The sequence below is a fragment of the Lepidochelys kempii genome, chromosome 14 (assembly GCF_965140265.1).
Source record: "Lepidochelys kempii isolate rLepKem1 chromosome 14, rLepKem1.hap2, whole genome shotgun sequence".
Lineage (NCBI taxonomy): Eukaryota > Metazoa > Chordata > Testudines > Cheloniidae > Lepidochelys > Lepidochelys kempii.
Window position 1 is genome coordinate 8743294 of NC_133269.1, and position 23243 is coordinate 8766536.

At 43.0% G+C, this 23243-nt stretch overlaps 2 protein-coding genes across 3 annotated transcripts; one reads left to right on the forward strand and one right to left on the reverse strand.

Annotated features, from left to right (window-relative positions):
- Positions 1–1184: 1184 nt before the first annotated feature.
- Positions 1185–15510, forward strand: POLG2 (DNA polymerase gamma 2, accessory subunit). Its single transcript, XM_073310395.1, has 8 exons — positions 1185–1737; positions 2307–2433; positions 2580–2685; positions 3085–3258; positions 5421–5561; positions 6806–6886; positions 7609–7709; positions 8695–15510. The coding sequence occupies exons 1-8, from the start codon at positions 1263–1265 to the stop codon at positions 8858–8860; spliced, it is 1371 nt and encodes a 456-aa protein (XP_073166496.1). The 5' UTR covers positions 1185–1262; the 3' UTR covers positions 8861–15510.
- MILR1 (mast cell immunoglobulin like receptor 1) lies at positions 7953–23156 on the reverse strand. 2 transcript variants are annotated; one of them, XM_073310396.1, is made up of 9 exons: positions 23063–23156; positions 22927–22971; positions 16966–17256; positions 15941–16225; positions 14733–14846; positions 13580–13669; positions 12009–12077; positions 10854–10919; positions 7953–8764 (listed from the first exon to the last, which is right to left on the reverse strand). In XM_073310396.1, exons 1-9 carry the CDS (start codon positions 23103–23105, stop codon positions 8739–8741), a joined length of 1029 nt encoding a protein of 342 aa, XP_073166497.1. In that variant the 5' UTR covers positions 23106–23156; the 3' UTR covers positions 7953–8738. The 2 variants fall into 2 exon arrangements, with proteins under 2 accessions (XP_073166497.1, XP_073166498.1); XM_073310397.1 differs by lacking the exon at positions 16966–17256.
- Positions 23157–23243: the final 87 nt, after the last annotated feature.

Consider the following 23243-nt stretch of genomic DNA (forward strand, 5'->3'; position numbering starts at 1 on the left):
ACCAGATTTATGCAGCTGGGTGCTCGTATCTGCATAGAGTCCCATGGGGTCCACTGGGGCTTCACAGGGGATCAGAACCATCTGCGGATGGGACTAGCACAGTTCCCGAGTGCTCCGTTCATAATGACCCATGCTTTAAGGCGTTTCCTTAACAGACACACACGTTTCGTGCTGGTTTGAAAAACACCATTTTTTTTTAAATTAAAAAGAAAATCAAATTATAGAATAAAGTGTCATTTCAACCTGCCAGCACCCTTAGCCAGGCAGGGTACCGGAAGGGGGCATAGCCCCGCAAGGGGGAGGGCCATGTCTGCCCACTTTTTAACGTGGGCATGGTTTGGGGGGGCACAGCGTTGTCCCCCCCCCAATTGCAAGCGTCAGGCCGGGGACGCGCTTGGGGGGCAGGGGGGGTTGATAAGGTGATCAGCTCCTTGCTAGAGCCACCAGCCTCTCTCCGGTGCGGGGGGACTGAAATGCCCCCCCCCCGCTCCTCCAAGGGCCCGCGCCCTGGCCAGGCCGGAAGCGGGAGCTGGTACACTGGGCGCTCCCGCTTCCGGCCTGGCTAGGACGGGCTCACGGTTCCGGCGCCCCTCCACCCAGGTTCCGGCGCTCTGCCGGGAACCAACTGTCCGTGCGGCGGAAGCTGACGTAACCCAAGGGAGGGGCCAGCGGGGACTCCAAGTTCAGCCGCAGGGGACGGGAGCAGGGGAATTACCACGCATGCGCTGGGCGCGTGACCTTGGCCGACGCAAGTCCCAGAGCGTTCTTCTTCCGCTCGCTGGGGCAGCGGCGTTCACGTGCCGCATCGCCCGTTCCCCATCCAGTGCGCATGCGCTCCCAGAAGCTTTTCCCCCCGTTAGACGTCGGGACTTTTTGTTCCCTCCCCCCGGGCGCTCTCAGTACCACCCTAGTGCTGAGCGGTTGCTCAGGGGTCAGGCTTTGGGGCAGGGCTCGGGTTGGGGTCCCCTGAAGGGGAGGCATCTGGGGCCTGACTTGGGCGCCTCCAAGATCCCATTGAGGCACAGGTTAGGGGTCCCTGGGGTGCAGGTGGGGCCACCCAGGCCTGCCGTGGGGGGTCCCTGGGGTGCAGGTGGGGCCACCCAGGCCTGCCGTGGGGGGTCCCTGGGGTGCAGGTGGGGCCACCCAGGCCTGCCGTGGGGGGTCCCTGGGGTGCAGGTGGGGCCACCCAGGCCTGCCGTGGGGGGTCCCTGGGGTGCAGGTGGGGTCACCCAGGCCTGCCGTGGGGGGTCCCTGGGGTGCAGATGCGGTCTCTCAGGTTTGCTCTGGGGCCCCTGTTGGCCCAGTTGCGGCCCTACATGGGGGGGCCCTGGAGTAGTGCAGAGGGGCAGCGTTGGGAGGGCAGTGAGGTGCTGCTGGATGTGTGCCGAAGGAGGCACTTTCTCAGAGGGGACCAGCAGCAGGCACTCACTTGGGACTCGTACCTGAGGGGCTGCCACCCAGGCTTTGGGCCCCTGGGGCTGGAGCTGAGGAAAAACTTGGTCGCCCAGTGGTGGGCTTCAGTGGTGGTTTCCAGGGAGCAAGTGTTTGCAGTGGATTCTTTGCTACATCGTGTGCCAGGAGCTAGCATGCTGCCAGCAGGGGAGGCTCTCAGGCTGATACAGGTTGGAGCCCTGCGTGAAATCTTCCAGAATAAAGAATTAAACAAAGAGCAGATAACTGCAGCTCTGGAAAACATGCTAGGGACGTCTGGGGTGCTGCGAGAGGACCTTCTTCATGGTACGTTCTTAGTCTTATGATCCCCAATGAATAATATGTTTAGAAATTGAAGGCATGATCTCTGATTATCTGCTGGGTGGGAGCCAAAGGCAGGGTGGGTAACCTCTTTGTATTTGTACCACTGGATAAGATTGATCTGTTAAAATGATTTACTGGTTGCATCTTCATGTTGTGATGTTGCCTCGGTGTGTTACAAGTTTGTGTCCTCGTTGGGTACTGAAGCAATGTAATCATGGCTTGTGATGTCTAAATGTGTCTGTGACCCTTAACTGTTCTGTCAACATTGGAGATGGGCCTGTGAGAACTGAATTTTTCACCAGTTCTCAGAAACAGCAGTCCAAATGGCAGAGCTGGTGCATGCAAAATACTATAATTAATGTATGGAAGTTATCAAGTTGTGCACATAGCTAGCCTATATAGCTTTGAGGTCTTATTGCTTTTACCTTTGTTCTCCCTTCTTGCTAAATGTCTGTGCTTTAACAGTTCTGTAGATAAGTTAGAATTTAATTATAATTAAAACTTAAAATACTCTCTAGAACTGCAGAAATGAATGATTTGTCTCGTGACAGGTGCTCTAGAGCAATATATTAATTGTCTAGAATTGGTAAACAAGAGGCTGCCGTTTGGACTTGCTCAGGTTGGAGTATGTTTTCATCCTGTTCTGAACATTGAGCCTCAAAATGACAACATCGCGAGGTACAGTAATGAAAACTGACAAATCTCTGTTTATATTTAAACTAAACAAATGCAAGCTAATTTTGGATAACTTTTGAATGGTATCTCTTGCTTTTCCCTTATTATTTTTTAAGGAGTTAACTTGCTGCCCTTGCTATTGTTTAAAGAATAGGCGAAAGGACAATGTCTTCCCTTGTATGGTTTAGCTCCGCCAGAACTGCAGGACAGTGGCTTGATTACTGGTTGCGCCAGCGGCTCCAGTGGTGGAGAAAGGTATTTGATATTCACTTCACCTTTGTTACTGCTGTTTAAGCTCGAAAACATTGGGCTGCCTCTTATAGAATTATGTTTTAAGGGGGGAAAGGCATTTCTAGGGGTGATATAGAATGATATTGCCAGATATCCACCTCTGAACTGCAACCACTTCTGGGGTAAAATAGAGAAGCTGTGTAAGAGTGCATAACAACACTCTCAAATTGTTTATAATGGGAATTGAAAAACACCATTTTAATTTGGGGGCTGTGTGCTGTAACTGATGTAGCACTTTGGAATTCTAAAAGCTGTTGTTAAATGGTCACAGGCCAGTGAGTTTGCACCTATATTTTAAGAGTTATCATTTGCAGTTCAGTTAATATGTACAATAAGTGGACATTTTAAATCTCTATTTTTCAGTTTGCGATAGGCCCATCCAACTTCAGCAGCAGCGACTTTCAAGATAAAGAGGGAAGAAAAGGAAATAATTTGTACTACAGCTTTCCTTGGGGAAAGGAACCAATAGAAACGTTGCTGAATCTAGGAGATAATGAACTGTTACAAATGTATCCAGGGAATAAATCAAAATTACATGTAAGATTCAGTTAATTGTATTATATTTAACATATTGCTCACTGGGAAAGCCTTATGAGATACAAATCTTGCTTTGGTGTGATCCAGTTTATTAACATGGAAATAAAATTTTGTTCTTGAAACAAAGGCAGTGTGAGTGGTTGGTAGCCTGCACCCATGCTATCTTGGACTATGATCTTACCAGGTCTCAAAAGCAGATAGATAGAAGGGCAGAGAATGAGTATAGAAACCAACTATTCTCTGACTTCCAGAGCTGATCCTTGAAGTTAGATTTGAGGTACATTGACAGGGCAGTGGTTCTCAAAGCCGGTCCGCCGCTTGTTCAGGGAAAGCCCCTGGTGGGCTGGACTGGTTTGTTTACCTGCTGCATCTGCAGGTTCGGCCGATCGCGGCTCCCACTGGCCACGGTTCACCGCTCCAGGCCAATGGGGGCCGTGGGAAGCGGCGCGGGCCAAGGGGTATCCTGGCCACCCTTCCCGCAGCCCCCATTGGCTGGGCACAGCGAACCGCGGCCAATGGGAGCCGCGATTGGCCAAACCTGCGGATTCGGCAGGTAAACAAACCGGTCTGGCCCACCAGGGGCTTTCCCTGAACAAGCGGCAGACTGGCTTTGAGAACCACTGGTGTAGGGAACAGTATTTCAGATTATAGTACTCATTTGTTAAGTAGAGTATTCTATTGTGAGCATGTTACACGGTGCTTCAGGGTCTGCACTAGTTGCCTTTCTGGTGTGGTTTAAGGCAAGGGTGCTCGACCTTTTTCTTTCTGAACCCACCCCACCCTAGCTATAAAAACTCCATGGCCCAGCTCTGCCACAATAATTGTTTTTCTGCATATAAAAGCCAGGCCGGCATTAGTGAGTAGCAAGCAGGGCAATTGTCCGGGGGGCATTGCGAAGTTAAGTTGCTCAGGCTTCAGCCCTGGGTAGTGGGACTCGTTGCCCCAGGCTCCAGTCCCATGTGGCAGGACTTTGGCTTGCCCTGGGCCCTAACAAATCTAATGCTGGCCATGCTTGATGGACCCCTGAAAACTGCTCGTGGCCCCCCAGGGGGTCCCAGACCCCTGGTTGAGAACCACTGGTTTAAGGCTTTGGCATTGACATATGAAACCCTGAGAGACTTCCTCTTTCCTCCTGCTATTCTGCTACAGTTGAGATCAACAAAGGTGCTCCTTAACGTAAAAGAGGAGGCTCCGGGCAAGGTATTCTCTTTGAGGAGTCCTTCACTGCTGAACCCTATTGGCCTGGGTCTGAAATCCCTGCCTTGTTGTAAGGCAGAGGTTCTCAAACTGTGGTCCACAAGCTCCATTCGGGTAGTTCCCTCTAAGGTGCGCGCCTGGGCAGCTGCCCATGAGAGAATAAGGGGCCACACACCTAATTAGTGGAGCTGCGCAGGCATGGCTCCACTAATTAGGTGCCTGGACCCTGGAGAAGATGCACAAATAAGGTGAGGTGGTGGCCTTGGGGGCAGTAGGTGGGAGGGGGCAGTGGGGTGAGAAGAGGTGGTTGGGGGAATTTGGGACATGCAGGGCTGTGGTGGCTAGAGAAAGAGGTGACTTTCCCCAGCTCCAGGGCTGTGGCTGCTGGGGAGAGACACCCCACCCCAGTCCCTTCCTAGCCCCAGCTCTGGGGCTGTCGCAGCAGGGGAGAGAGGGCATATCCATCACATTAGAAACATAAGACTACCGATATTAAAATATGAGTTGTCCTTCTATTTGTAGAACAAAAAAGCGTTTTTTTATGTAGCGCTTTTACATAAAGCGCTTTACGATAGTTAGTTAACAGTACAAACAACATTTGGAAAGATCATTAAGTGGTCCGCCGAGACCCTCAGCAATTTTCAAGTGGTCCATGGGGGGGAAAAAAAGTTTGAGAACCACTGTTGTAAGGTTTATCTTCTTGGAGGGCTTTTGGTGAGATGTTGCTTCAGAGGCAGTATTTAAGGAAGGTGGGGTGCTTCTCTCTCTTGCTACAGACTTCAGTTAGATACTGCCGTATGTTGTTAGGTTGCTCCTGCTTGTTGTTCTTTAATATATGTTTGTTTTAAATGTACGTTGAGGGAACCCATCTGGCGATTGGTGCCTTCTTGTGTTCATTCATTTAAATACACTATTTATTTTTGAGGACTGTTGCTTAGTGCATTTCTGTTGTGTTTCTCCTGCAGGGCCGAGATGGAAGGAAGAATATTATTCCTCATGTGCTGTCTGTGAGCGGCAATCTGGACCAAGGAGTGCTAGCATATCTTTGTGATTCTCTGCAGCTCACTGAGAGCTCTCTAACAAGAAAGAAAACCCTTCAAAGAAAGGTGACCTTTTAGTGTGTGTCAGGAAGAAGAGACTGCAAATAGTCTTACTTGGAAGCTACAAACTAAAACAATAGTCTGAGTGTTATAGCAAATGTGGCTCGCTTTATTCTAGTCTGGATTTCTGTTTTGAGAGAACACAAGACTGTACATATTGAATATATTTACTAACTAAGCATTTATTTTTTCATTATTTCAAAAACATTTGAATATTCCTCAGGGTGGATAAAATCAATAATTTTTTTAAAAATAAAAACCGATTTTTTTTTTTAATTTAAATCAGATTTTTTTGATAAAATGCTTTGAGGAAAAAACCTATCTAAAAGATAGTTTTAATTAAGCTACATTACAGCTCAAAGATATCTCATTATGAAATAGGGATTATTAATTCTAATTCTGTAGTATGAGACAATATATTAATGTTTAAGAAAAGTTTTGTAAATGAGTTCCAATAGCTAATGGATTAGGGACCCAATCTTATTGGCTTCCAGGGGCTTCTGTATAGATTATTTAGGTTAATCTTTCTGTCTCCCCAGTGGGACTCGGTTTTCAGTCTAGAAGATACCATCAGAGATGCTTAGTTTGCAGTTCTCAAACTGTGGATTTGTGTCTCCAGAGATAACGTGCTTGTTAACAGCAAAAATGTTTTAAAATAAATATATAGAGGTGAGAAATAACAGACCTCAACCCTATTATCCCTCTGCAAATTTGTGTACACAGGGTCAATCCCTTACCTCTCTCTAAAAGTGCAAAGTTTCAGAAAGTTCAATGAATAGAAGATTGTTGGGGGCAGAATAGATCTGGACAAGGAGTAGTCCTGGATATAAACTTGAGAAGGGAGGGACAGGCAGTAGAAACAAACATGAAACTGTTTGAGCAGCATATTCCAGAAGTCTTGAGGTCTTTCTGAGTGTAGCCTTCATTGATTTGAGATCTACCGTACCATTCTCTCACTAGAAGGGAAAACCTATAATGGCAGCAGGCCATAAAAGAGACCCAGTTTGAGAATATTTTAATGAAGTTCCTCTACCTGTGAAGAATATGTATTAAGGTTATAACAACCAACATGAATGCATTTTTATGAAGAAATCCATGATTAAATCGAGTCTTCCTGCTAGTGATTTAAATCAATTTGATTTAAATAAAATCCACCCTGATACTCCTATATATTTCACTAATGCTCTTTTAGTTCTGGTTCATGTATTTAATGTAAATGCTGAGTAACATGTTTCTTGCAACACTGTTAGGTACTTAAGCTTCACCCTTGTTTAACACCAATAAAAGTTGCTTTGGACGTTGGAAGAGGCCCAACAATGGAGCTGAGACAGGTGTGTTGTAACTAAGCATTTAATTGTGGGAGTTGGAGTTACATCTACTGTTGTGCTGTAATTCTGATATTGACTTTTTTTAACCTTCTATTCATGTGAGGAAAATTCTGCTTCTCCTTCATGGGCATGGAGGGCCCTCACTGTAGTGAAACAGCGTTTTTACTGTGCAGGATTTTGGAAGCCCCTGCAGAGATCCATATTCCCTGCATGCTAGGAGGTGCCCTGTGGAATGGGGATTTGGGGACAATAGGCACGTCTGTTAGATCCATTGTGATTGATTGATCCCACACGGAGTGGGGGGACACAGACGTCCAGGCTTTAATGTCTGCTCTTCCTCAAGCTGTATTAATAGAACAGTAATATCGACTAATTTTGTTTGTTCTGCATATAAACTAAATTTGTTTAATCCTTCATAGTAATCTTAAGGGTAACAATAGTAGGGAGGAAATCTTCAGATGAAGACTTGACTTTTTTTTTCAAGTCAGTGATGTCTGTGTAAGAAATATACTTGGGGGGAAAAAACCTTTTTATTTAGATATGCATATGGGGAACAATGTATAAAAATGAAGTTCTCTTAGCAGTAATGCTCTTTTCTGAGTGTGTGTTGCTGTTAATTTATAAACATTATAAATGAGCTTTAATATCGAACAGATACTACAGGCTGTACAGTCTTTCTCCCAACATTTTAGACCTCTTAAGGCTGTCTATTTTTTTTTTTCTAGGTGTGTCAGGGGCTGTTCAATGAATTGATAGAGAAAGGAATTTCTGTGTGGCCTGGGTATCTTGAAACCATGCAGACACCTCTGGAGCAACTCTATGCAAAGTAAGAAAAAAATAAAATGTCAAGTGGAAAGATGGCTTTCCTTAAAGTAGCAAAAATTAATGTGATTTCAGTATAATTTCAGGTACAGTAACCAAATGACTGAAGGTACTAAAATACAGATTGAGACTGGATATCTCTAACAACATTTTAAAAACTCTTTAATTAGTTCACTTTAAAAAGTGAGGGATTTCAGTAAACTTTTTTTTATTTTTCATACTTCAACTTTTTGGTAGTTCTTTTTTTTTTTTTTTTTGCTCTTCAGTTGCTAATAATAAACCATTCAGGAAATCCCGTCTGAAAACTGGTTTCCTAAAGTGAATCATAAATCTACAGAACTGGCTTACATCTAATTTTGCATGTGGACTGACTTCTGCATTTCATTCTTAAATCATTTTATTTGAAACCGTTGTTATATAGAACCCAGCCCTTCAACCGATACCACCTTGATTCATTCTCCATTCACACAAGCAGTCCTACTGAGTAAGAATTGCTCATGCCAGTTAAGTTTGCTAGAACTGGCCCATATTAACCTACAAAACATAAGTAGATTAAGGACTAAAAATAATCTTGATTGTGCTTTTCTCTTAACATTAATAGAGGTTTTCAGCAAGAAACAAACACATACTGTTTTAACATAGCAAAGTTAAGAAGTCATGTTCATGTACAATACTCTTCAAAGTATGGCTGGTCAGCTAGTAAATAGTGGAGAAATGGTAACGTTTTTCTCCTGTGAAAAATGTCCCCATTGTAGGTTACTAAATAAAACTCCCCTTTTGTTACAAAAGAATCTAATAACTTACTGCAGTTAACTAGAGAAGATCAAGGAGCTGAAAGTAAGAAAATAAGCATCTTCATATTGGACACAGAACTACATACAAAACTTGAACATATACATATTGCTCTGGGATATAACCCCAATCTAAGTCTGCCACACACCAAGGCAACAATACTGTAACAGCAGTAATGAGTGCTTGTTCTTTGGCAGGTATGATGAGATGAGTGTCCTCTTCACAATCTTGATCAGTGATGCTACTCTGGAGAATGGAGTGGTTCAGCTGAGAAGCAGAGATACCACCATGAAAGAAATGATGCACATCTCTCGATTGAAGGACTTTTTAACTAAGTACATTACAGCAGCTAAAAATGTATAAATTAGAATCTCTCTAATAAAAGGAATTTTGTATCTGTGTTTAAATTGATTTCCAGAGTATCATACTGAATCAGTGGCACAGATGAAGTACAAGCCAGGAATTCTGAGTCACAATACCCTACTCTGTTTGCTAGATACCATTCATTCTTATTTATATGAGTGGGGAAGTACCCATGACATCCTCCAAAACTGATGTTGATAAAGCTTTCTGATGCACTCGTTCTCTATCAAATCCAAATCCTCTATGAAGATCTTCCAGCCTGCACTGCAGAAAGAGGCAAACCCAGCTCTGTCCATCATGGGTAGAGAAGGGCTAATAATGCTCATCTGGAGAGCTTACCAACTGGAGAACTTTCACAGCCAGGAAAACTTACCCTTATCTCAAACTGGCATGCTCAGGACACCTCTTCCAGCCTGCACTGCAGAAAGAGGCAACAACAGATCTATCCACCACAGTTAGGCCAGGGCTAATCATGCTTAGCTGCAGAGTCTGCCAGTTTGATAAAGTTTTCCTGACTGTAGAAGTTCTCTAATTGGTAAACTCTGCAGATGTGTATTATTAGCCCTGCTCTACCCTTGATGGACAAAGCTGGGTTTGCCTCTTTCTGCAGCGCAGGCTCAAAGACATGTCCTAGAGGGTTTGGTCTCTTGGAAGAAAGGATATTTTCAGTAAGTTGGATAAGTTTTCCTTGGCTGAGAGTCCAGATAATACACATGTTGCTGATATGTGGTGACAAATGCAGGTCTCTGCTGCAATGGGAAGATAAATGGGAGTTGAGCGTTTCAAAAGCTTAAATGTGGAAAAGGCCAATTGAAAAGCAAAGCCATTGGATGCATTGTTTTTAGAGAATGGCAGTGTTTGTTAGTAGTTTGTGAGTATGTTTCTCTACATGGCCTCTGTTTTCCAGTTCAGTCTTTAGACTGCTGTCATTTCTGGCTTGAATATAACATATTATTATTTGTTCTGCCTTTCAAGGATACCAGAACAATTTAAAGAACTAAGCTGTAAACATTTTATTTCAAGTAATCTATTAATGTAGATAGGAAAAAATTGATTGTTTGCTACAGGGTGAGTGAGGAAGCAATATGGAGTGGGTAATGTACTGGTCTTATACCCCTAACTATTGTAGTTGGTACTCAGGTGTATAGGTCTGAGTTAAAATGACTGTGGTAGGGAAATAGTCAACTCTTCCACTGTCTGAGGGTCATGTCAAGTCCCACTCCCAAAAATGGAAAAGACTGGGGCAATGCCAGGCAGGAGTCCAGCTCAAGTAAAAAAACTTGTACCCTGGAGTCCTGAGAAGCTGCTCCCTGGCAGGTAGTAGTAGGTTAGCAAGGCAAATGATGGATCCTTTAGGGAAACAGCCTGCCAAGCAGGCAGCTACTCAGACAGATTTTTAAGGTAACTATGGCTAAACACGGCCTTTTTATTCTCTGCTTATTTAAAATCCTGTTTTATTTCCTGAAATTCCTAACAAGCACAGGAACAAAGCTCTCTGTGTGAGAGCCTGATAGCTGGACCATGTTAGCTAACTTTTGGCTTACTCCTTCCCGCTGACACATCAAAAGAGAAATGCCAATGGAGAGTCAAGTTGCACCACCATATTGATAATCCTTTTTTTTTTTTTTTAAGAACTAGTCCCATTAGTTACAGTGGCATTACTTGTGGAGTTAGGTACTGTGCATGAGTAAAGGAATCAGAAATCTGGACATCAATGAACTTTTTCTAACATGTTTTGTTTTTCTGTCTTGATCAAACTGGAGTCTCTCAAAGTCAGGGAGAGGGACCCAGTCTTTAATATTAGCAGGGGAGGAGATTAACATCACCTTCTGACTACAAAATAATTAGGGCTGGGAAACTAGCATCTAAATGTTTGTTTGTGTGTTTCCTATACATGCACGGTGGTGCTAGCAACATTTACTGGGGTAGAGGTTCTCTTTAAAAATATTTTATATAATTCTCTCTCCTGTAACTCATCAGAGAGGAAACTTACCTTGTTGTGTTCCATCTCTTATGATGACTTCAGAGTAGAAAACTGTAGTATCTGCCCTCATGTTCACTAAAAGTCAGAATAGACACTAACTTTTTAAAAAGTCCACAATAATTGAGCTATATTTAAACATGCCTCTTGTAGCTCAATAACTAATGACACAAATGGGACCGTTTCAGAATGAAGCTGTTGCATTTGGGATCCCAGAAGGTTATTGGTAGTCCTTTTCAGGTCAAGGTTCTAACTGGAGTTAGAAGTTTATCTCTGTAGTAGGCAGTCTTAACTATTTATTCCACAGCCCACTTTATTTTATTAAGTTGGTGGTTTGTTTGTTTTTTTTGCATGGGCCACTTCACCCTCCCACCACTGTGATTTTCATATTTAACCTTAACAGTTTCCTTTTGTGTGTTTTTTTTAAATTAGCTATTGTAGTCTTATAAAGATTTTTACCCTTATAAGTTATTTGTATGTACTCTGAACCTTAGTTTCACTTTAATGAAGATTTTTGTGAGAGAATTCATAGGCACTCATAACATCCACAAGGTGGGAAAGTATTATTCCTATTTTAAAGATGAGAAATTTTCAAAGAGCTCAAGTAGTCACTGGGGTCATACATTGAGTCAGTGTTAACCACAGGATTAGTTTGTGGGAGTTCCTGTTGGCCAGTCCTGTGCTCAAACCAATAGAAACACCCTTTCAATAAACAACCTACCTTGTACCTCCAACCCCTTAGTCTAGATGCCGGTAGCTAACATTTGTAGGCAAATTGGGGGCGTATTTTGCTGTCTGCCTGAAATGAATTCTGGTTGCACCCTTCTCATCTTCAAATGTCCTTTGAATGCTAACCACCAGGGATCTATCTCCATAGGGAGTTGTGCTTAACCTCTGGAAAGAGGGAGCATGCAGTGAAAGTGGTTTATAAAAAGTGAGACTGGGCAGTTGTCAGGCCCTACTGCAAGTGAACATTTGACTATGCTATCAATGCACAGTAAACTCCAAAATGCATGAGGTAGTTTTGTCATTAATCCACAGATGTGTTTGGGATACACACACTTGTGTTTAAATCGGTTTTTATTCCATTTCCAGAACACTAGTTGTATGAACTTGAAAATGTGAAATGCTTCATTTTTGCCCATGGTTACAATCTAAGCCTTTTACCTTTCCTGTCTTTCTCCTCTTTTCTAATCGGTATGTTGGCATACTCCACTTCTTCAGATTTAGCATACTCTGGATGGAAACAAGTGAAAAAGAGTTCAAGGTTCAGTTGCAGGAGATTACAGCTTGGTGAATTTAAGCTTGTGAAAGAGCACTGAGGCTCAGCCTGTGGTATAAGACCCACATGTGCCTCTCCCAGAGTCTGCATTTGTTCTCCCTCTACATATTCTTGGATAGTGCAAGTTGAGGACTCCTCTCTACCTGATGTGAAACGTTGCAGGGAGTGCAGAGCTAATGGAGCAGAGCAGCCAGAATACCTCCCCATTCCTCCTAGCAGACAGGTGGAGGGAGAGAGAGAGGAAAACACCCATTTTCCCATCTTCATTCCAGTAGCTAGAAACAGGGAGATATCCTCCCTTTTTTCCAACCTCCAGGTCGCAGGGGGGGGAGAAATCTGACAGAACCTCAAGATAATCCTGGCATGGTGTCCTGCAACGTTTTTATTATGGGGGTATGTTAGTCCACACTGACAACACAATGTTATAACTAAGGTTATGATTTTTGTCATGGGTATTTTTAGTAAGTCACGGACAATAAACAAAAATTCATGGAAGCCCCTGACCTGGTCTTTTACTAAAAATAGCAGGAGGTGGGGAGACCTCCAGTCTGATCCTTGCTGCTGGGGGCTGACAGCCATCTGCGGCTCCAGCTCTGGGAGCTGGCTGCCACGCCGGCCCCTAGGGCTGGCTGTTGCTGCTCTGGTCCTGCCACTGCTCCTATGGCTGGGGCAGACTGCCGCTGCTCCAGCTTCGCTGCAGCGGAGGGGACTGACAGCTGCTCTAGCCCTGAAGTCACAGAGGTCTATTAAAGTCATGGAATCTGTGATGTCTGTGACAAAATCTTATCCTTAGTTATAACACAACAGGGAGATACTATGACAGCTGTTGCCTAGTTATTTTGTGGCTCCATTTTGGGGGAAAGTGGCTCTGAATCTCGCCAGAGTTGAGCAACACAGAGTGAAGAACTGAAATATACACTGAAGAATACAAAGCAAAATGCAGAAGCTGTACAATTGTTTTTCACTTTCGCTGGCAACCCAGAAATCCTTTCCTTGCCCCTTAGCAAGGGGCTATTGTGTAAATCTAGGCTCTGTGCTTTATTTACTAGTATTTGATTTTCTCTTTGCTTTGTGGTTGTCACTTCCTTACCAGTACCTTCACAGACATCCAAACACAAACTTTCCTTCTAGTTCTGTCCTGATAGGAGCTGAGGGATGGTTCACACAAGGTTCTAAGGATCTTTCTAATGAATGTCATTCCCCAGACTGCAGTTTGGCTCTTGGGATGGCATAAGATGCACATATAGAGTGAGATGCTGAGCAACTTCCACTCAATGTCAATGGGAGTTCTATTGGGTCAGTAACTTGCCTGTAGTGATCACCCATTTCCCATCTTCCCCATTTGAGACCCAAAGGCATCATCCATAAACTTTATCTAGGACTAGTTAATCATGTCCTGCAGCCAGATTCCTGCTTGTGAGTCCCACGTCTAAAGAAAGAGCAGTTTGGAATTTACCTATCTCAGTGTATGTCACGTAATTTTTAGGCCCTGTTGCCTTGTCTGTTGAAACAAAACTAGTTGAGGAACCAGCTGACTTCAGTTTTCCTGCAAGATGTAAAGAAAACAAACAAAATTATTCAAATGATACATTTTTTTGGAGCAGTTGATATTTGCATGTCTCATGAATTTTGGGGGGGGTTGTTAGATATTTTAAATAATGTTATAGTCCATGAACATCATTCCTTAGCAAGCAGTACTATTCATGCCTGACTGCATCTTTACTTCACATGGAGGTAGGGGAAGAGGAAATAATTGCTCCCAAAGGCAGCAGGTATTGGTGATATATCATGGGGTCCTTGCAAAAAGAGACTGCTTTCCTACTTTAATTTTGGACACCAAGGCCCTGATTCTGCAAACAGTTGTGCACATGTGTAACTTATGACATGTGAGCAGTCCCATTGACCTCTGCAAAAATACTCGTGCATGAAGATAAGCACATGTGTAACTTTTTGCCTTTGGGACCTAAAATGTAGCCTGAAAACGTGTTGCTTTGGTATGAAGAGAGATACTTGGCTTTGAGGATGGACTTGGAGTCAATCAAAAGATGGAGAATGGTGCCTCTTTGGTCTTATTACCTAGCATTTATATCCACCCTTTATTTATATATGTATGGTCTCACTGAAATATGGCCTCTTCTAGCGTGGAGAGCAAAAAGGAGTCAGCCCATGTGAATGAGGAGAGCGTTTTACCCAAGGGCAAACTTCTCTTAAGAAAAGTGCCACTGGATCTGCATTCACTCAGAAGAGATTGGATATTGTTTTTCTAAGGGCTCCACCTAAAGATTCCAATACAGCATCTACCTCAAAAAGGCGAAGAAATAAGTTAACCCTAACTGGATTTAACTCAGCAGTTCCTGGGAATCTTGATGTTACCATCCTGAAGCTTATATTACTGGGCCATCCCCTCCAGTTTAATGGGAGCTGGGCAGGAGACACCATCTGGACCAGGCACACTGGGAGTACTGAGACCAGCTGCTAAGAGATGGGGAGGCCTTAGTGTGTGATGTGCAGACAGGAAGCTAAGCCTTCCATTTCCAAGGACACAGAGTGTAATAAGGATCTAAAGCACTATTTTACAATGAAAATATGGAGAAGCAAATAAAACTCACTTGCTTTACACCAAGGCAGGATCAGAAATGGAACCAGTAGGACAGTTGCTATCACCACCAGCAGAAACAGCAGCACAAGAAAAATGAGGAGGGGATAGGAAGGGCCATCCTCTTCTGTCAACAGGAGAAAGAGTGTTTGTAGAGAGCAAGATGTTCCAAGTATGTATCTTTCTATTAAAACGAAAGCCCAGTCTTTTCTATTACAGTTTGGAGAAGTGGAATAGCAGTTGTTAATAACACTGACTGTGGAAAGGTGAGGGGTCCTTACCTGAGCCTAGAGAGAAAAAGAACGGGCTCCACACTGAAAACCTACAGATGCAGAGGGGGAAGGATCTGGACGCAATCCTGCCCTGTCACAGGAGGTAGGGACTTAGCTCTAGGCTAAGATGTCCTGCAGGTGTACAGGGTAAACTCAGAGAAAAGACAGGGAAGACTATAAAAGCAGGCCTTGGAAGGATTAGATTTTTATCCGTCAATGTTGGTAAACATGAGTTTCATCAAACACAAACCGATGAAAAAATGCATATCTGTACATTTCAATTATTATCGATGGAAACAAAGTAAGAAAAATGCTGCTTGAGTTTAATTTGAGGATATTTGCTTCGTATATTTTGATGTGTGGTGATTTGTATTTTAACATTTGTAAAACTTTAGCTTTTTCTATCTTTTTATATGTTTACTGTAATTAAATAATTGTCTGACTCTGCCATTGTCTAACTCCCCTCCTACCCCATAATTCCACACAATTGAAAATTTAAATAAAAATCTTTAGAAATAATCATGGATATTATCTGTTGAAATTATATATTCTAATTCTGCCAAGCCTATATAAAAGTAACTCCTTGGTAGTGTTCCTTCATGCCCTGTTCTTAGAGTGCTGGTTTACAGGCTGAGTTGGGCTCTGTTTAAACGTAAAGCTCTGGCTTTGTTTCTTTTGTTAAATCCATGCACCTCAAGAGTAAAATCTTGGGGGAGGAGGCGGGAATTGTGGCTATCCACAGCAAGCCAAGGTGTGAATGTCCAGCTCTCTAACCTGCTGTGCCCTAAGATGCCATGTGGACCCTGCTACCAGGCACTAAAAGTTCCATCATGGACTTTGACGTGCTTTTGTTGTTGCTGGACCTGCTACCCCAGTTTACATGGACAGGCAGAGCTCATTAAAAGCTCATCGTCAGATGCTATTAGTAATAGGTAGGACAAACACATACCTGCTAGTGTAAAGTTGAGACTGTTGCTATATTTTGTAGTATTGGGGATATTATTTTCAGCTTTGCATTTATAGTCGCCCAAGTCACTGGGAGAATTGATAATTACATTTAACACAGCTGCTGCCTTTCCTTGCATAGGTATTCTGGATGACATCGTTTTCCGTCCTTTAAAAAATATGTAGTTGATGGGAGAAGAGCCGTTTTCTGAGTGACAAGACAGTGTCACATTCTGGCCTATCCTCACTTGGGAAGTAGTTGTGCTCAGCACTGGTTTGGACACTGGATCTGTAAAGTAACCAGTGGAATACAAAAACAAGGCAAACATGAGATTTAAAACTGAGACCTACAAACAAGAGAACAGCTCCTCAGCTGACCTTGAGCAATGTAGCTCCATTGATTCCAATAGAATTATGCTGATTCACATCAGCTGTGGATCTGGTTCAAGTTCTAGACAGAGGCACACTGTGTTCTAGAACACGGTTCTCTACCAGAAGGCTTTGCAGGCTTGCTGGCTGCTGCTGCTACAGGATGAATGGATTGAAAAGTATATGGCCCTATCCCTTTTGAAAGAAATTTCATTCTGTTTTAGAACTCTTCCTGCTCAAAAGTTAAGGTATTGATAGCAAGGAGCGGGGAAGGTCACATGGCAGCACAATCCTGAGATGGTCATGGATTGTACTCTGCAAGCTATTTTGGGCATATGCAGGAACAATTATACAGTAAAACTATAGGGTCAGATCTAGGTGGTCTCTTACACGGGTGCAGCTTGTGTGACCCCCTTCTGACTGCAGTTCCAGCTGCCAGAGCCCGCTCTGGACATGTTAATGCATAATATAATTTTTAAACTGTTCTGAATGGGTTGGGTAGGGTTATGGCACAATGCTTGTGCCCAGTCCTGCATGGTGCCATGTGTCAAAGAGCCATGGGGTTGCGGCAGCTCACAGGATCAGACCAGCTGGGATGGGTTATTATGAACACTCATTTCCTGATGTTGAAAAATGTCACAGATACACACAAACCCCTACCTAGTAACGTAAAGTTGAGACTCTTGCTGTATTTTGAACTGTTGGAGATTCCGTTTACAACTTTGCATTTATATTCCCCCAAGTCGCTGGCAGAACTGACAGTTAGGTTAAACAGAGCTGGGTTCCTGTCCTCCTTCGTTATAATCGGCCACAGATTCTGATTTCCTCTAAAAAATGTATAGTTGATAGGAAGAGAGCCATTGGTGGATTGACAGGACAGAGTCACATTCTGGCCAATTTGTACCTCCAAGCTCTTTTGGAGAGATCCAAACTCAGGGTTAGACAGTTGCTCTGAGGAAAAGAAACATTTCTGAGTAAAACAACAATCTGCAAATAACTTCCAACCCCCTGGCAGAGAAATGTGGAGAACTAGATGCCCAGGGCATCAGGGCTGGGGCAACACCTGTCTTCCATGGAGCCTCAGTTATTGAACTCCATGGCTATAAGACCCAAGATTCAGTGTACAAATATTTTCCTGCCACCTGTTCCAAATTCCTCTGTCATTTCAGCTGGGGAGTACAGTCCTTGGCCACGGGGAGAGAGATAGGTAATGTGTGTCCATAACTGGGCTGTATGTGTTTGTGTGTGTGTGAAGAGTTAGTGGAAAACTGAATGTGGATTTCCTCTTTAGACAGCAGAAAGGGGGACCGATAGGATTACCAGCCAGAGCTAGAATAAAGGTGGAGGTGTCGTGTTTCTTATGATGGCTCAAGTCATCCTCAACCCCAGAGTCAGCACAAAGGATCTTGCACGATGTGGCCCTGCAGTCTGAATAGGACACGTCATGCTAACTGGATCACCTGACTCTGAATGGAGTTGTAACCCCCATGTCTTGGGAGGACCCCTGCAGCTGAAGACTTGAGCATTATCTGAGCTGACCTGCTGTATGAGATGTAGAGACTCATCCAGAGTGTAAGGAAGGGGGCCCCAGCATGCCAGCCACAGAAGCATGACTTACTAGTGCCCAATCACATACCTGTGATTTGGAGCCATTGGTTTATGAAAAGCGATAGCCGAGATTTATTGGCCCTCATGCTAAATGTTGACCAAGACAGCCTCTCGGGGCAAAAACATGTTGATGTTTGAAACGTGAATTGGTCATATGGAGTAATACCTATCTTCTGAATATTTTTCATCGGAAATATCTGCAAATCTTCCCCCATTGTGGCCACAGACATTTCTTTGGGATAATGGTTTTTAAAACTAGCGTGCCAAAGAGGGTAGAGGGGAAAAACCTGTTTATGCTTTTTTACAAGCTAATCACAAAGTAGGCAACTACATATCTGTTCTGAGTGAGTGCAGCAAAAATTCCTCCTTATAAATGTTCTGAGCCAACCAGGATGTGGTAATTACATATGTAATCTAATTGGCCAACACTGTGCCAGATCTTTCAGAAGGTCAGAAATAGAAACTAATTCTTTTGACAGCCCTAGGGGAGAGTTTTCTTCTTGCAGGTAACTATGCCATTAGACAAATGAAATAATGGTAAAGTAAAGTACTGCTGAATTTCAGATGAATTACAGTTGAAAAAATGTAAACACTTTAGACCAGGTTTTCAAAAGAGCTCAGTTCCCCAAAATTCCTATTGACTTGAAAAATGAAGATTATTCAGCACCACTGATAGGCAGACTACATAAAGAGGAGGCGTCCAAATTGTAATATATATTCTTTGTGTATCCCCAGCTGCAAAATGAACCCAGTGAAACTAACACTAAGAATCGGGGGTAGCCGTGCTAGTCTGTATCCAGAAAAACCACAAGGAGTCCGGTGGCACCTTAAAGACTAACAGATTTATTTGAGCATAAGCTTTTGTGGGAAAAAAAACCCACTTCTTCAGATGCATGGAGTGAAAGTTACAGATGCAGGCATAAATATACTGACACATGAAGAGAAGGGAGTTTCCTCACAAGTGGAGAACCAGTGTTGACAGGGCCAATTCGATCAGGGTGGATGTAGTCCGCTCCCAACAATAGATGAGGAGGTGTCAATTCCAGGAGAGGCAAAGCTGCTTCTGTAATGAGCCAGCCAGTCCCAGTCCCTATTCAAGCCCAAATTAATGGTGTTAAATTTGCAAATGAATTTTAGTTCTGCTGTTTCTCTTTGAAGTCTGTTTCTGAAGTTCTTCTGTTCAAGTATAGCTACTTTCAAGAACTAAGAACCACATCCCATAACCCAGTCCATGTTAAGCAACCTCTTTCCAGATCACTCATGGTTTCCAGGGGAATTTGGTTTGACTTTCAAAGATTAAACTAGTGGAGAATGTTGCTCATCCCTCTAATCATCATCATCATGTTCCCATTATGTGTCTGGCATTTAGGGCAATGAGGAAGCTCCTCCACTCCTGTCTGTTTCTGGCAAGTCTTTCAATGGTTCCCCAGCTATGCCCCAGGTTTTTCAGCTCAGCTTCCACAGCTCTTCGCCATGTTGTTTTCGGGTGGCCTCATTTTCGCTTGCTTTCAGGTGTCCATCATATTGCTACTCTGGTGATGGAATCAGTTTCCATCCGAAGCACATGACCAATCCATCTCCAACGCCTCCTGGCAATGATGGTGCTCAGATCCTCTTGGCTGCACTGCACTGTGTCAATAGATCTTGGTTTGAGATTGTTTTGGGCCAAAAAATATGGAGGATTTTTCTGAGGCAGGTTGTATGGAATGAAGACAGTTTGGATGTGTCATACTTTCTCATTCCCCAGCATTCTGCACCATAAAGTAGTGTTAAAAGTACGCAGCTCTGATAAATCTTGAGTTTGGTTTTGGTGTTGTATTTTGATGATTTCCAGACAGTATTTAAGCTCCTAAAGGTGTTCCTGTCTTTATTGATTTTGTTCCGGATATCCTGGCTTGCTCCATCGTCCTGGCTGATGGTGCTGCCCAAGTATGTGAATGTTTCTACATTGGTGAGAACATAATCCTCTATCCGTACTGGTGATGGTGAGGCAATATTAAAGGTCATGAGATCCGTCTTATTGCGATTGATTTTCAATCCAATTTTCTGGCTGAATACATTAAGTCAAGTTGTTTTTTCTTGTATATGGTGTTGAGTATGTGATAGGAGAGCGACATCATCTGTGAAGTCCAGGTCTTCAAGGGATGAAAAGAGTGTCCATTTAATGCCCCTTGGCATGTCTTCTGTTGTACGCTGCATTACCCAGTCGATGGCAATGTTGAAGAGGATTGCAGACATGACACACCCCTGATATACTCCTGTTTTGACTTCAAAACTGAGCTCACTGTGATCAACCCTGCATGTAAAGTTGAAATAGAAGCTTTTGATGATGTTGATTATACAGAAAGGAATTCCATATGCCCGCAGAATGCACCATAGGCTGGTCCTGTGAACGCTATCAAAAGCCTTCTCAAAGTCCATGGAATTTACGTAGAGTTGTTGTTGCCATTCTAAGCACTGTCCTATTATGTTTTGTAGAATGAAGTTCTGGTTTGTGTATCCACACCCTTTCTGAAAACCAGCTTTGTCTTTTCTGAGAATGCTATCAACTGCCTCTGATATAAGATGGATTATGATCTTACACACTACTTTGCTGGGCACAGGTAAAAGTGTGATACCACACCAGTTATTACAATCACTGACAATTCCTTTCTTTGGTATCTTCACTATAACCCCATTGGTCCACTCATCTGGCACTTTTTCCCTTTCCCAGACTGATATAAATAGAAGGGCCAGGATAGATGCTGCTAATTTAGGATTTACTTTGAACAATTCTGCATTCAAGTTATCCTTGCCAGGAGCTTTCCCATTTTTTCAGGATTTGATGTCTTGAATGATCTCTTCCTTAGTTGGGGTGTCTGTGTTGATATCAAGATCATCTTCTGCCTCCTGGATGTTTGCTTCCTCCTTAGGTGGCTCCCTGTTCAGCAATTTTTTGATCCAGATGAGGAGATCAACAAGAAGTGGGACAAAGTAACAGTAATTTATAAACAGAGCAGTGAAGCCTGTCTAGGCTACAAGCAGAAGAGAGGGAAGGAATGGGTTACACCCAGCATATGGAATGCCATAGAAACCAGACGAGCCCTGAAGAAAAAAGTTTTAGACACAAAATCCCAGAAGCTAAAGGACAAATACCACGAGCAGTATAGCAAGGCACACTGGGAGGTCAAACACCTTGTGAGAGCAGACAAATGGAATTATATTGATAATCTGGCAACACAAGCAGAGGATTCAGCTGCTCACGGTGAACAAGGAACCGTCTACAAAATGATGCAGCTTATCAGTGGTAAGCGGCAGACGCCAACAAACACTCTCATCAGGAACAAACAAGGCCACCTACTAACAACCGAAAAAGAACAAGAAATGCATTGGACAGAGCATTTCACTCTAATAGAGCTCATTTAATGCACAGGGCTGTTGTGAGGCTTATGTTCCAAGCCTGAAAGGGCTCTATGCACTAGGTCCTCAATGGAATTTCATACACAGTAGGCTTGTAAGATCAAACTCTTACTGAATGTTTGTAAAGTGGGTAGAAATCCTTCACGAAGGTTACTATGGAGTAAAGGCCTCCTGCTCTTGCTCCCCTTGAAGTCTCTTAGAGTTTTGGAATGGGAGGAAGATCGGCTCCCATGAGTACAAATGATTTTTCTCCCTTATGGGGAATTCTGCACCTGGCTTCCTAGGTACAAGGTAGAAATTCAGATGGAGTAAAAATAGCAGTGTGCATAAAATATTATCAAAGTATTTTACATCCATTAACTGATCCTCACAAACACCCCTTTGAGTAGCTTCTCAGCATGACAAGAAGCTCAGAGCAGAGTATCTAGAGATGGAAAAGACCTGCTAAATCCATCTTCTGGACAGTGCGGGATTACTCCCTATTTTAGAATTACTAGTTTGGACTGTTCCAAGCAACGAGGCTTCCTCCTTCCCTTCCACAGCTTAATAATCTTCGACCTCAGGAAATCTTTTCCCGAAATTCAGATTTTGTGTCAGGAAAAGAAGAGAATGGGCTCATGCCCTTCAATGAGTCTTAACCTTTGGGGGTCCACATGGGAGCATGGGGCAGAACAGCTGCCTATGGTGTGCGGAGATGAGGCAAAGTTTGTCCCTGCATGGAACGGTCCCCAAAAGGGGATCCTTATAGAACTCTTCTTCTCCACCCAAAGTTCCGGCCCGTGACATGGACATTTTTGTGGGAGGAGGAAGCCCCAGACTATACTTAACTGCTCATGACCTAGGAAAGGCTGAACCATCTGTTTTCATTTCAGTCATCAGTACATGGCTGCTAACTATCCTAGTAAAACACACACCTGAACACAGAAGGTAACAGATATAAAACATCTAAGCCAAAAAAGCTCTACTGAATCATTATAGCAATGAAAGTAGTGTATCTAAAGCTATGGGGAAAAGGGCATGATCCATTATTTAATTAGTTGTGAAGTAGTATGTGAAAATGTATATGGACACTATTGTAATGATACATACGCACAAACAAGCAGAGTTAAGGTTGTGGGAGCAGCTTTAACTTTATGCTACCCTGACTTTGGAATTCTTAAGCGGCTGACAACTTTCTGTTAATGTAGGTTTTTTTTCATGGGATCATCATAAATGTAATTGTAGAAAAAAGTCTGCAAACTCTTTCCATAGGATAATGCTGAGCTCCAGTCCATGTAAATCACAGTATTTCTAGTATTTCAAATCCTAGTTCCTATACAACGCTGCTTTCCTTTCTAGAGCCAGCTACAGTATATAAAATAGGGTACAGGGAAACAGTGTTATTTTGTTCAGCGATTCTAGTGGGGTTTTAGAAACTTTAAGCATTTCTGAATGTACACACAGTCTATCTAGCAAGGGAAAAAAATTCACGTAACTATCTCATTCCATGTGTGACTAAAGAGAGCAAGGAGAAAATTTTTTACAACATGGAATTATTCTGTTTAACAGTGACATGAATTTTTTTTCTAAAGGGTTTGTGTAAATAATATAATAAAACAAAAAATGAAAACTTACCGCTATCTTTCTCATTGGATTTTTGACTCTCCTGAGTGGCTTGAACTAAAAGAGAGAAGAAGAACTTGAGCAAAATTAGTCAATAGTCCCTCTTTGGAATAAGATGCAGTTGATAAATAGCAGATCCATGGCTTACAGCAGGATAGGATGAAGAATGGAATGATCATGAGTTTAAGCATTTTCTTACAAACATGAAGAGTGTATTGAACAGAGGAAATAGCAGTTATGCTGGTAAAAGGCTCTTTGATGGGGATGTGACAAGAAATTTGAGGAAGTTCAAATTACGGATGTTGCTGCTCAGATTTGCATAAACGCTT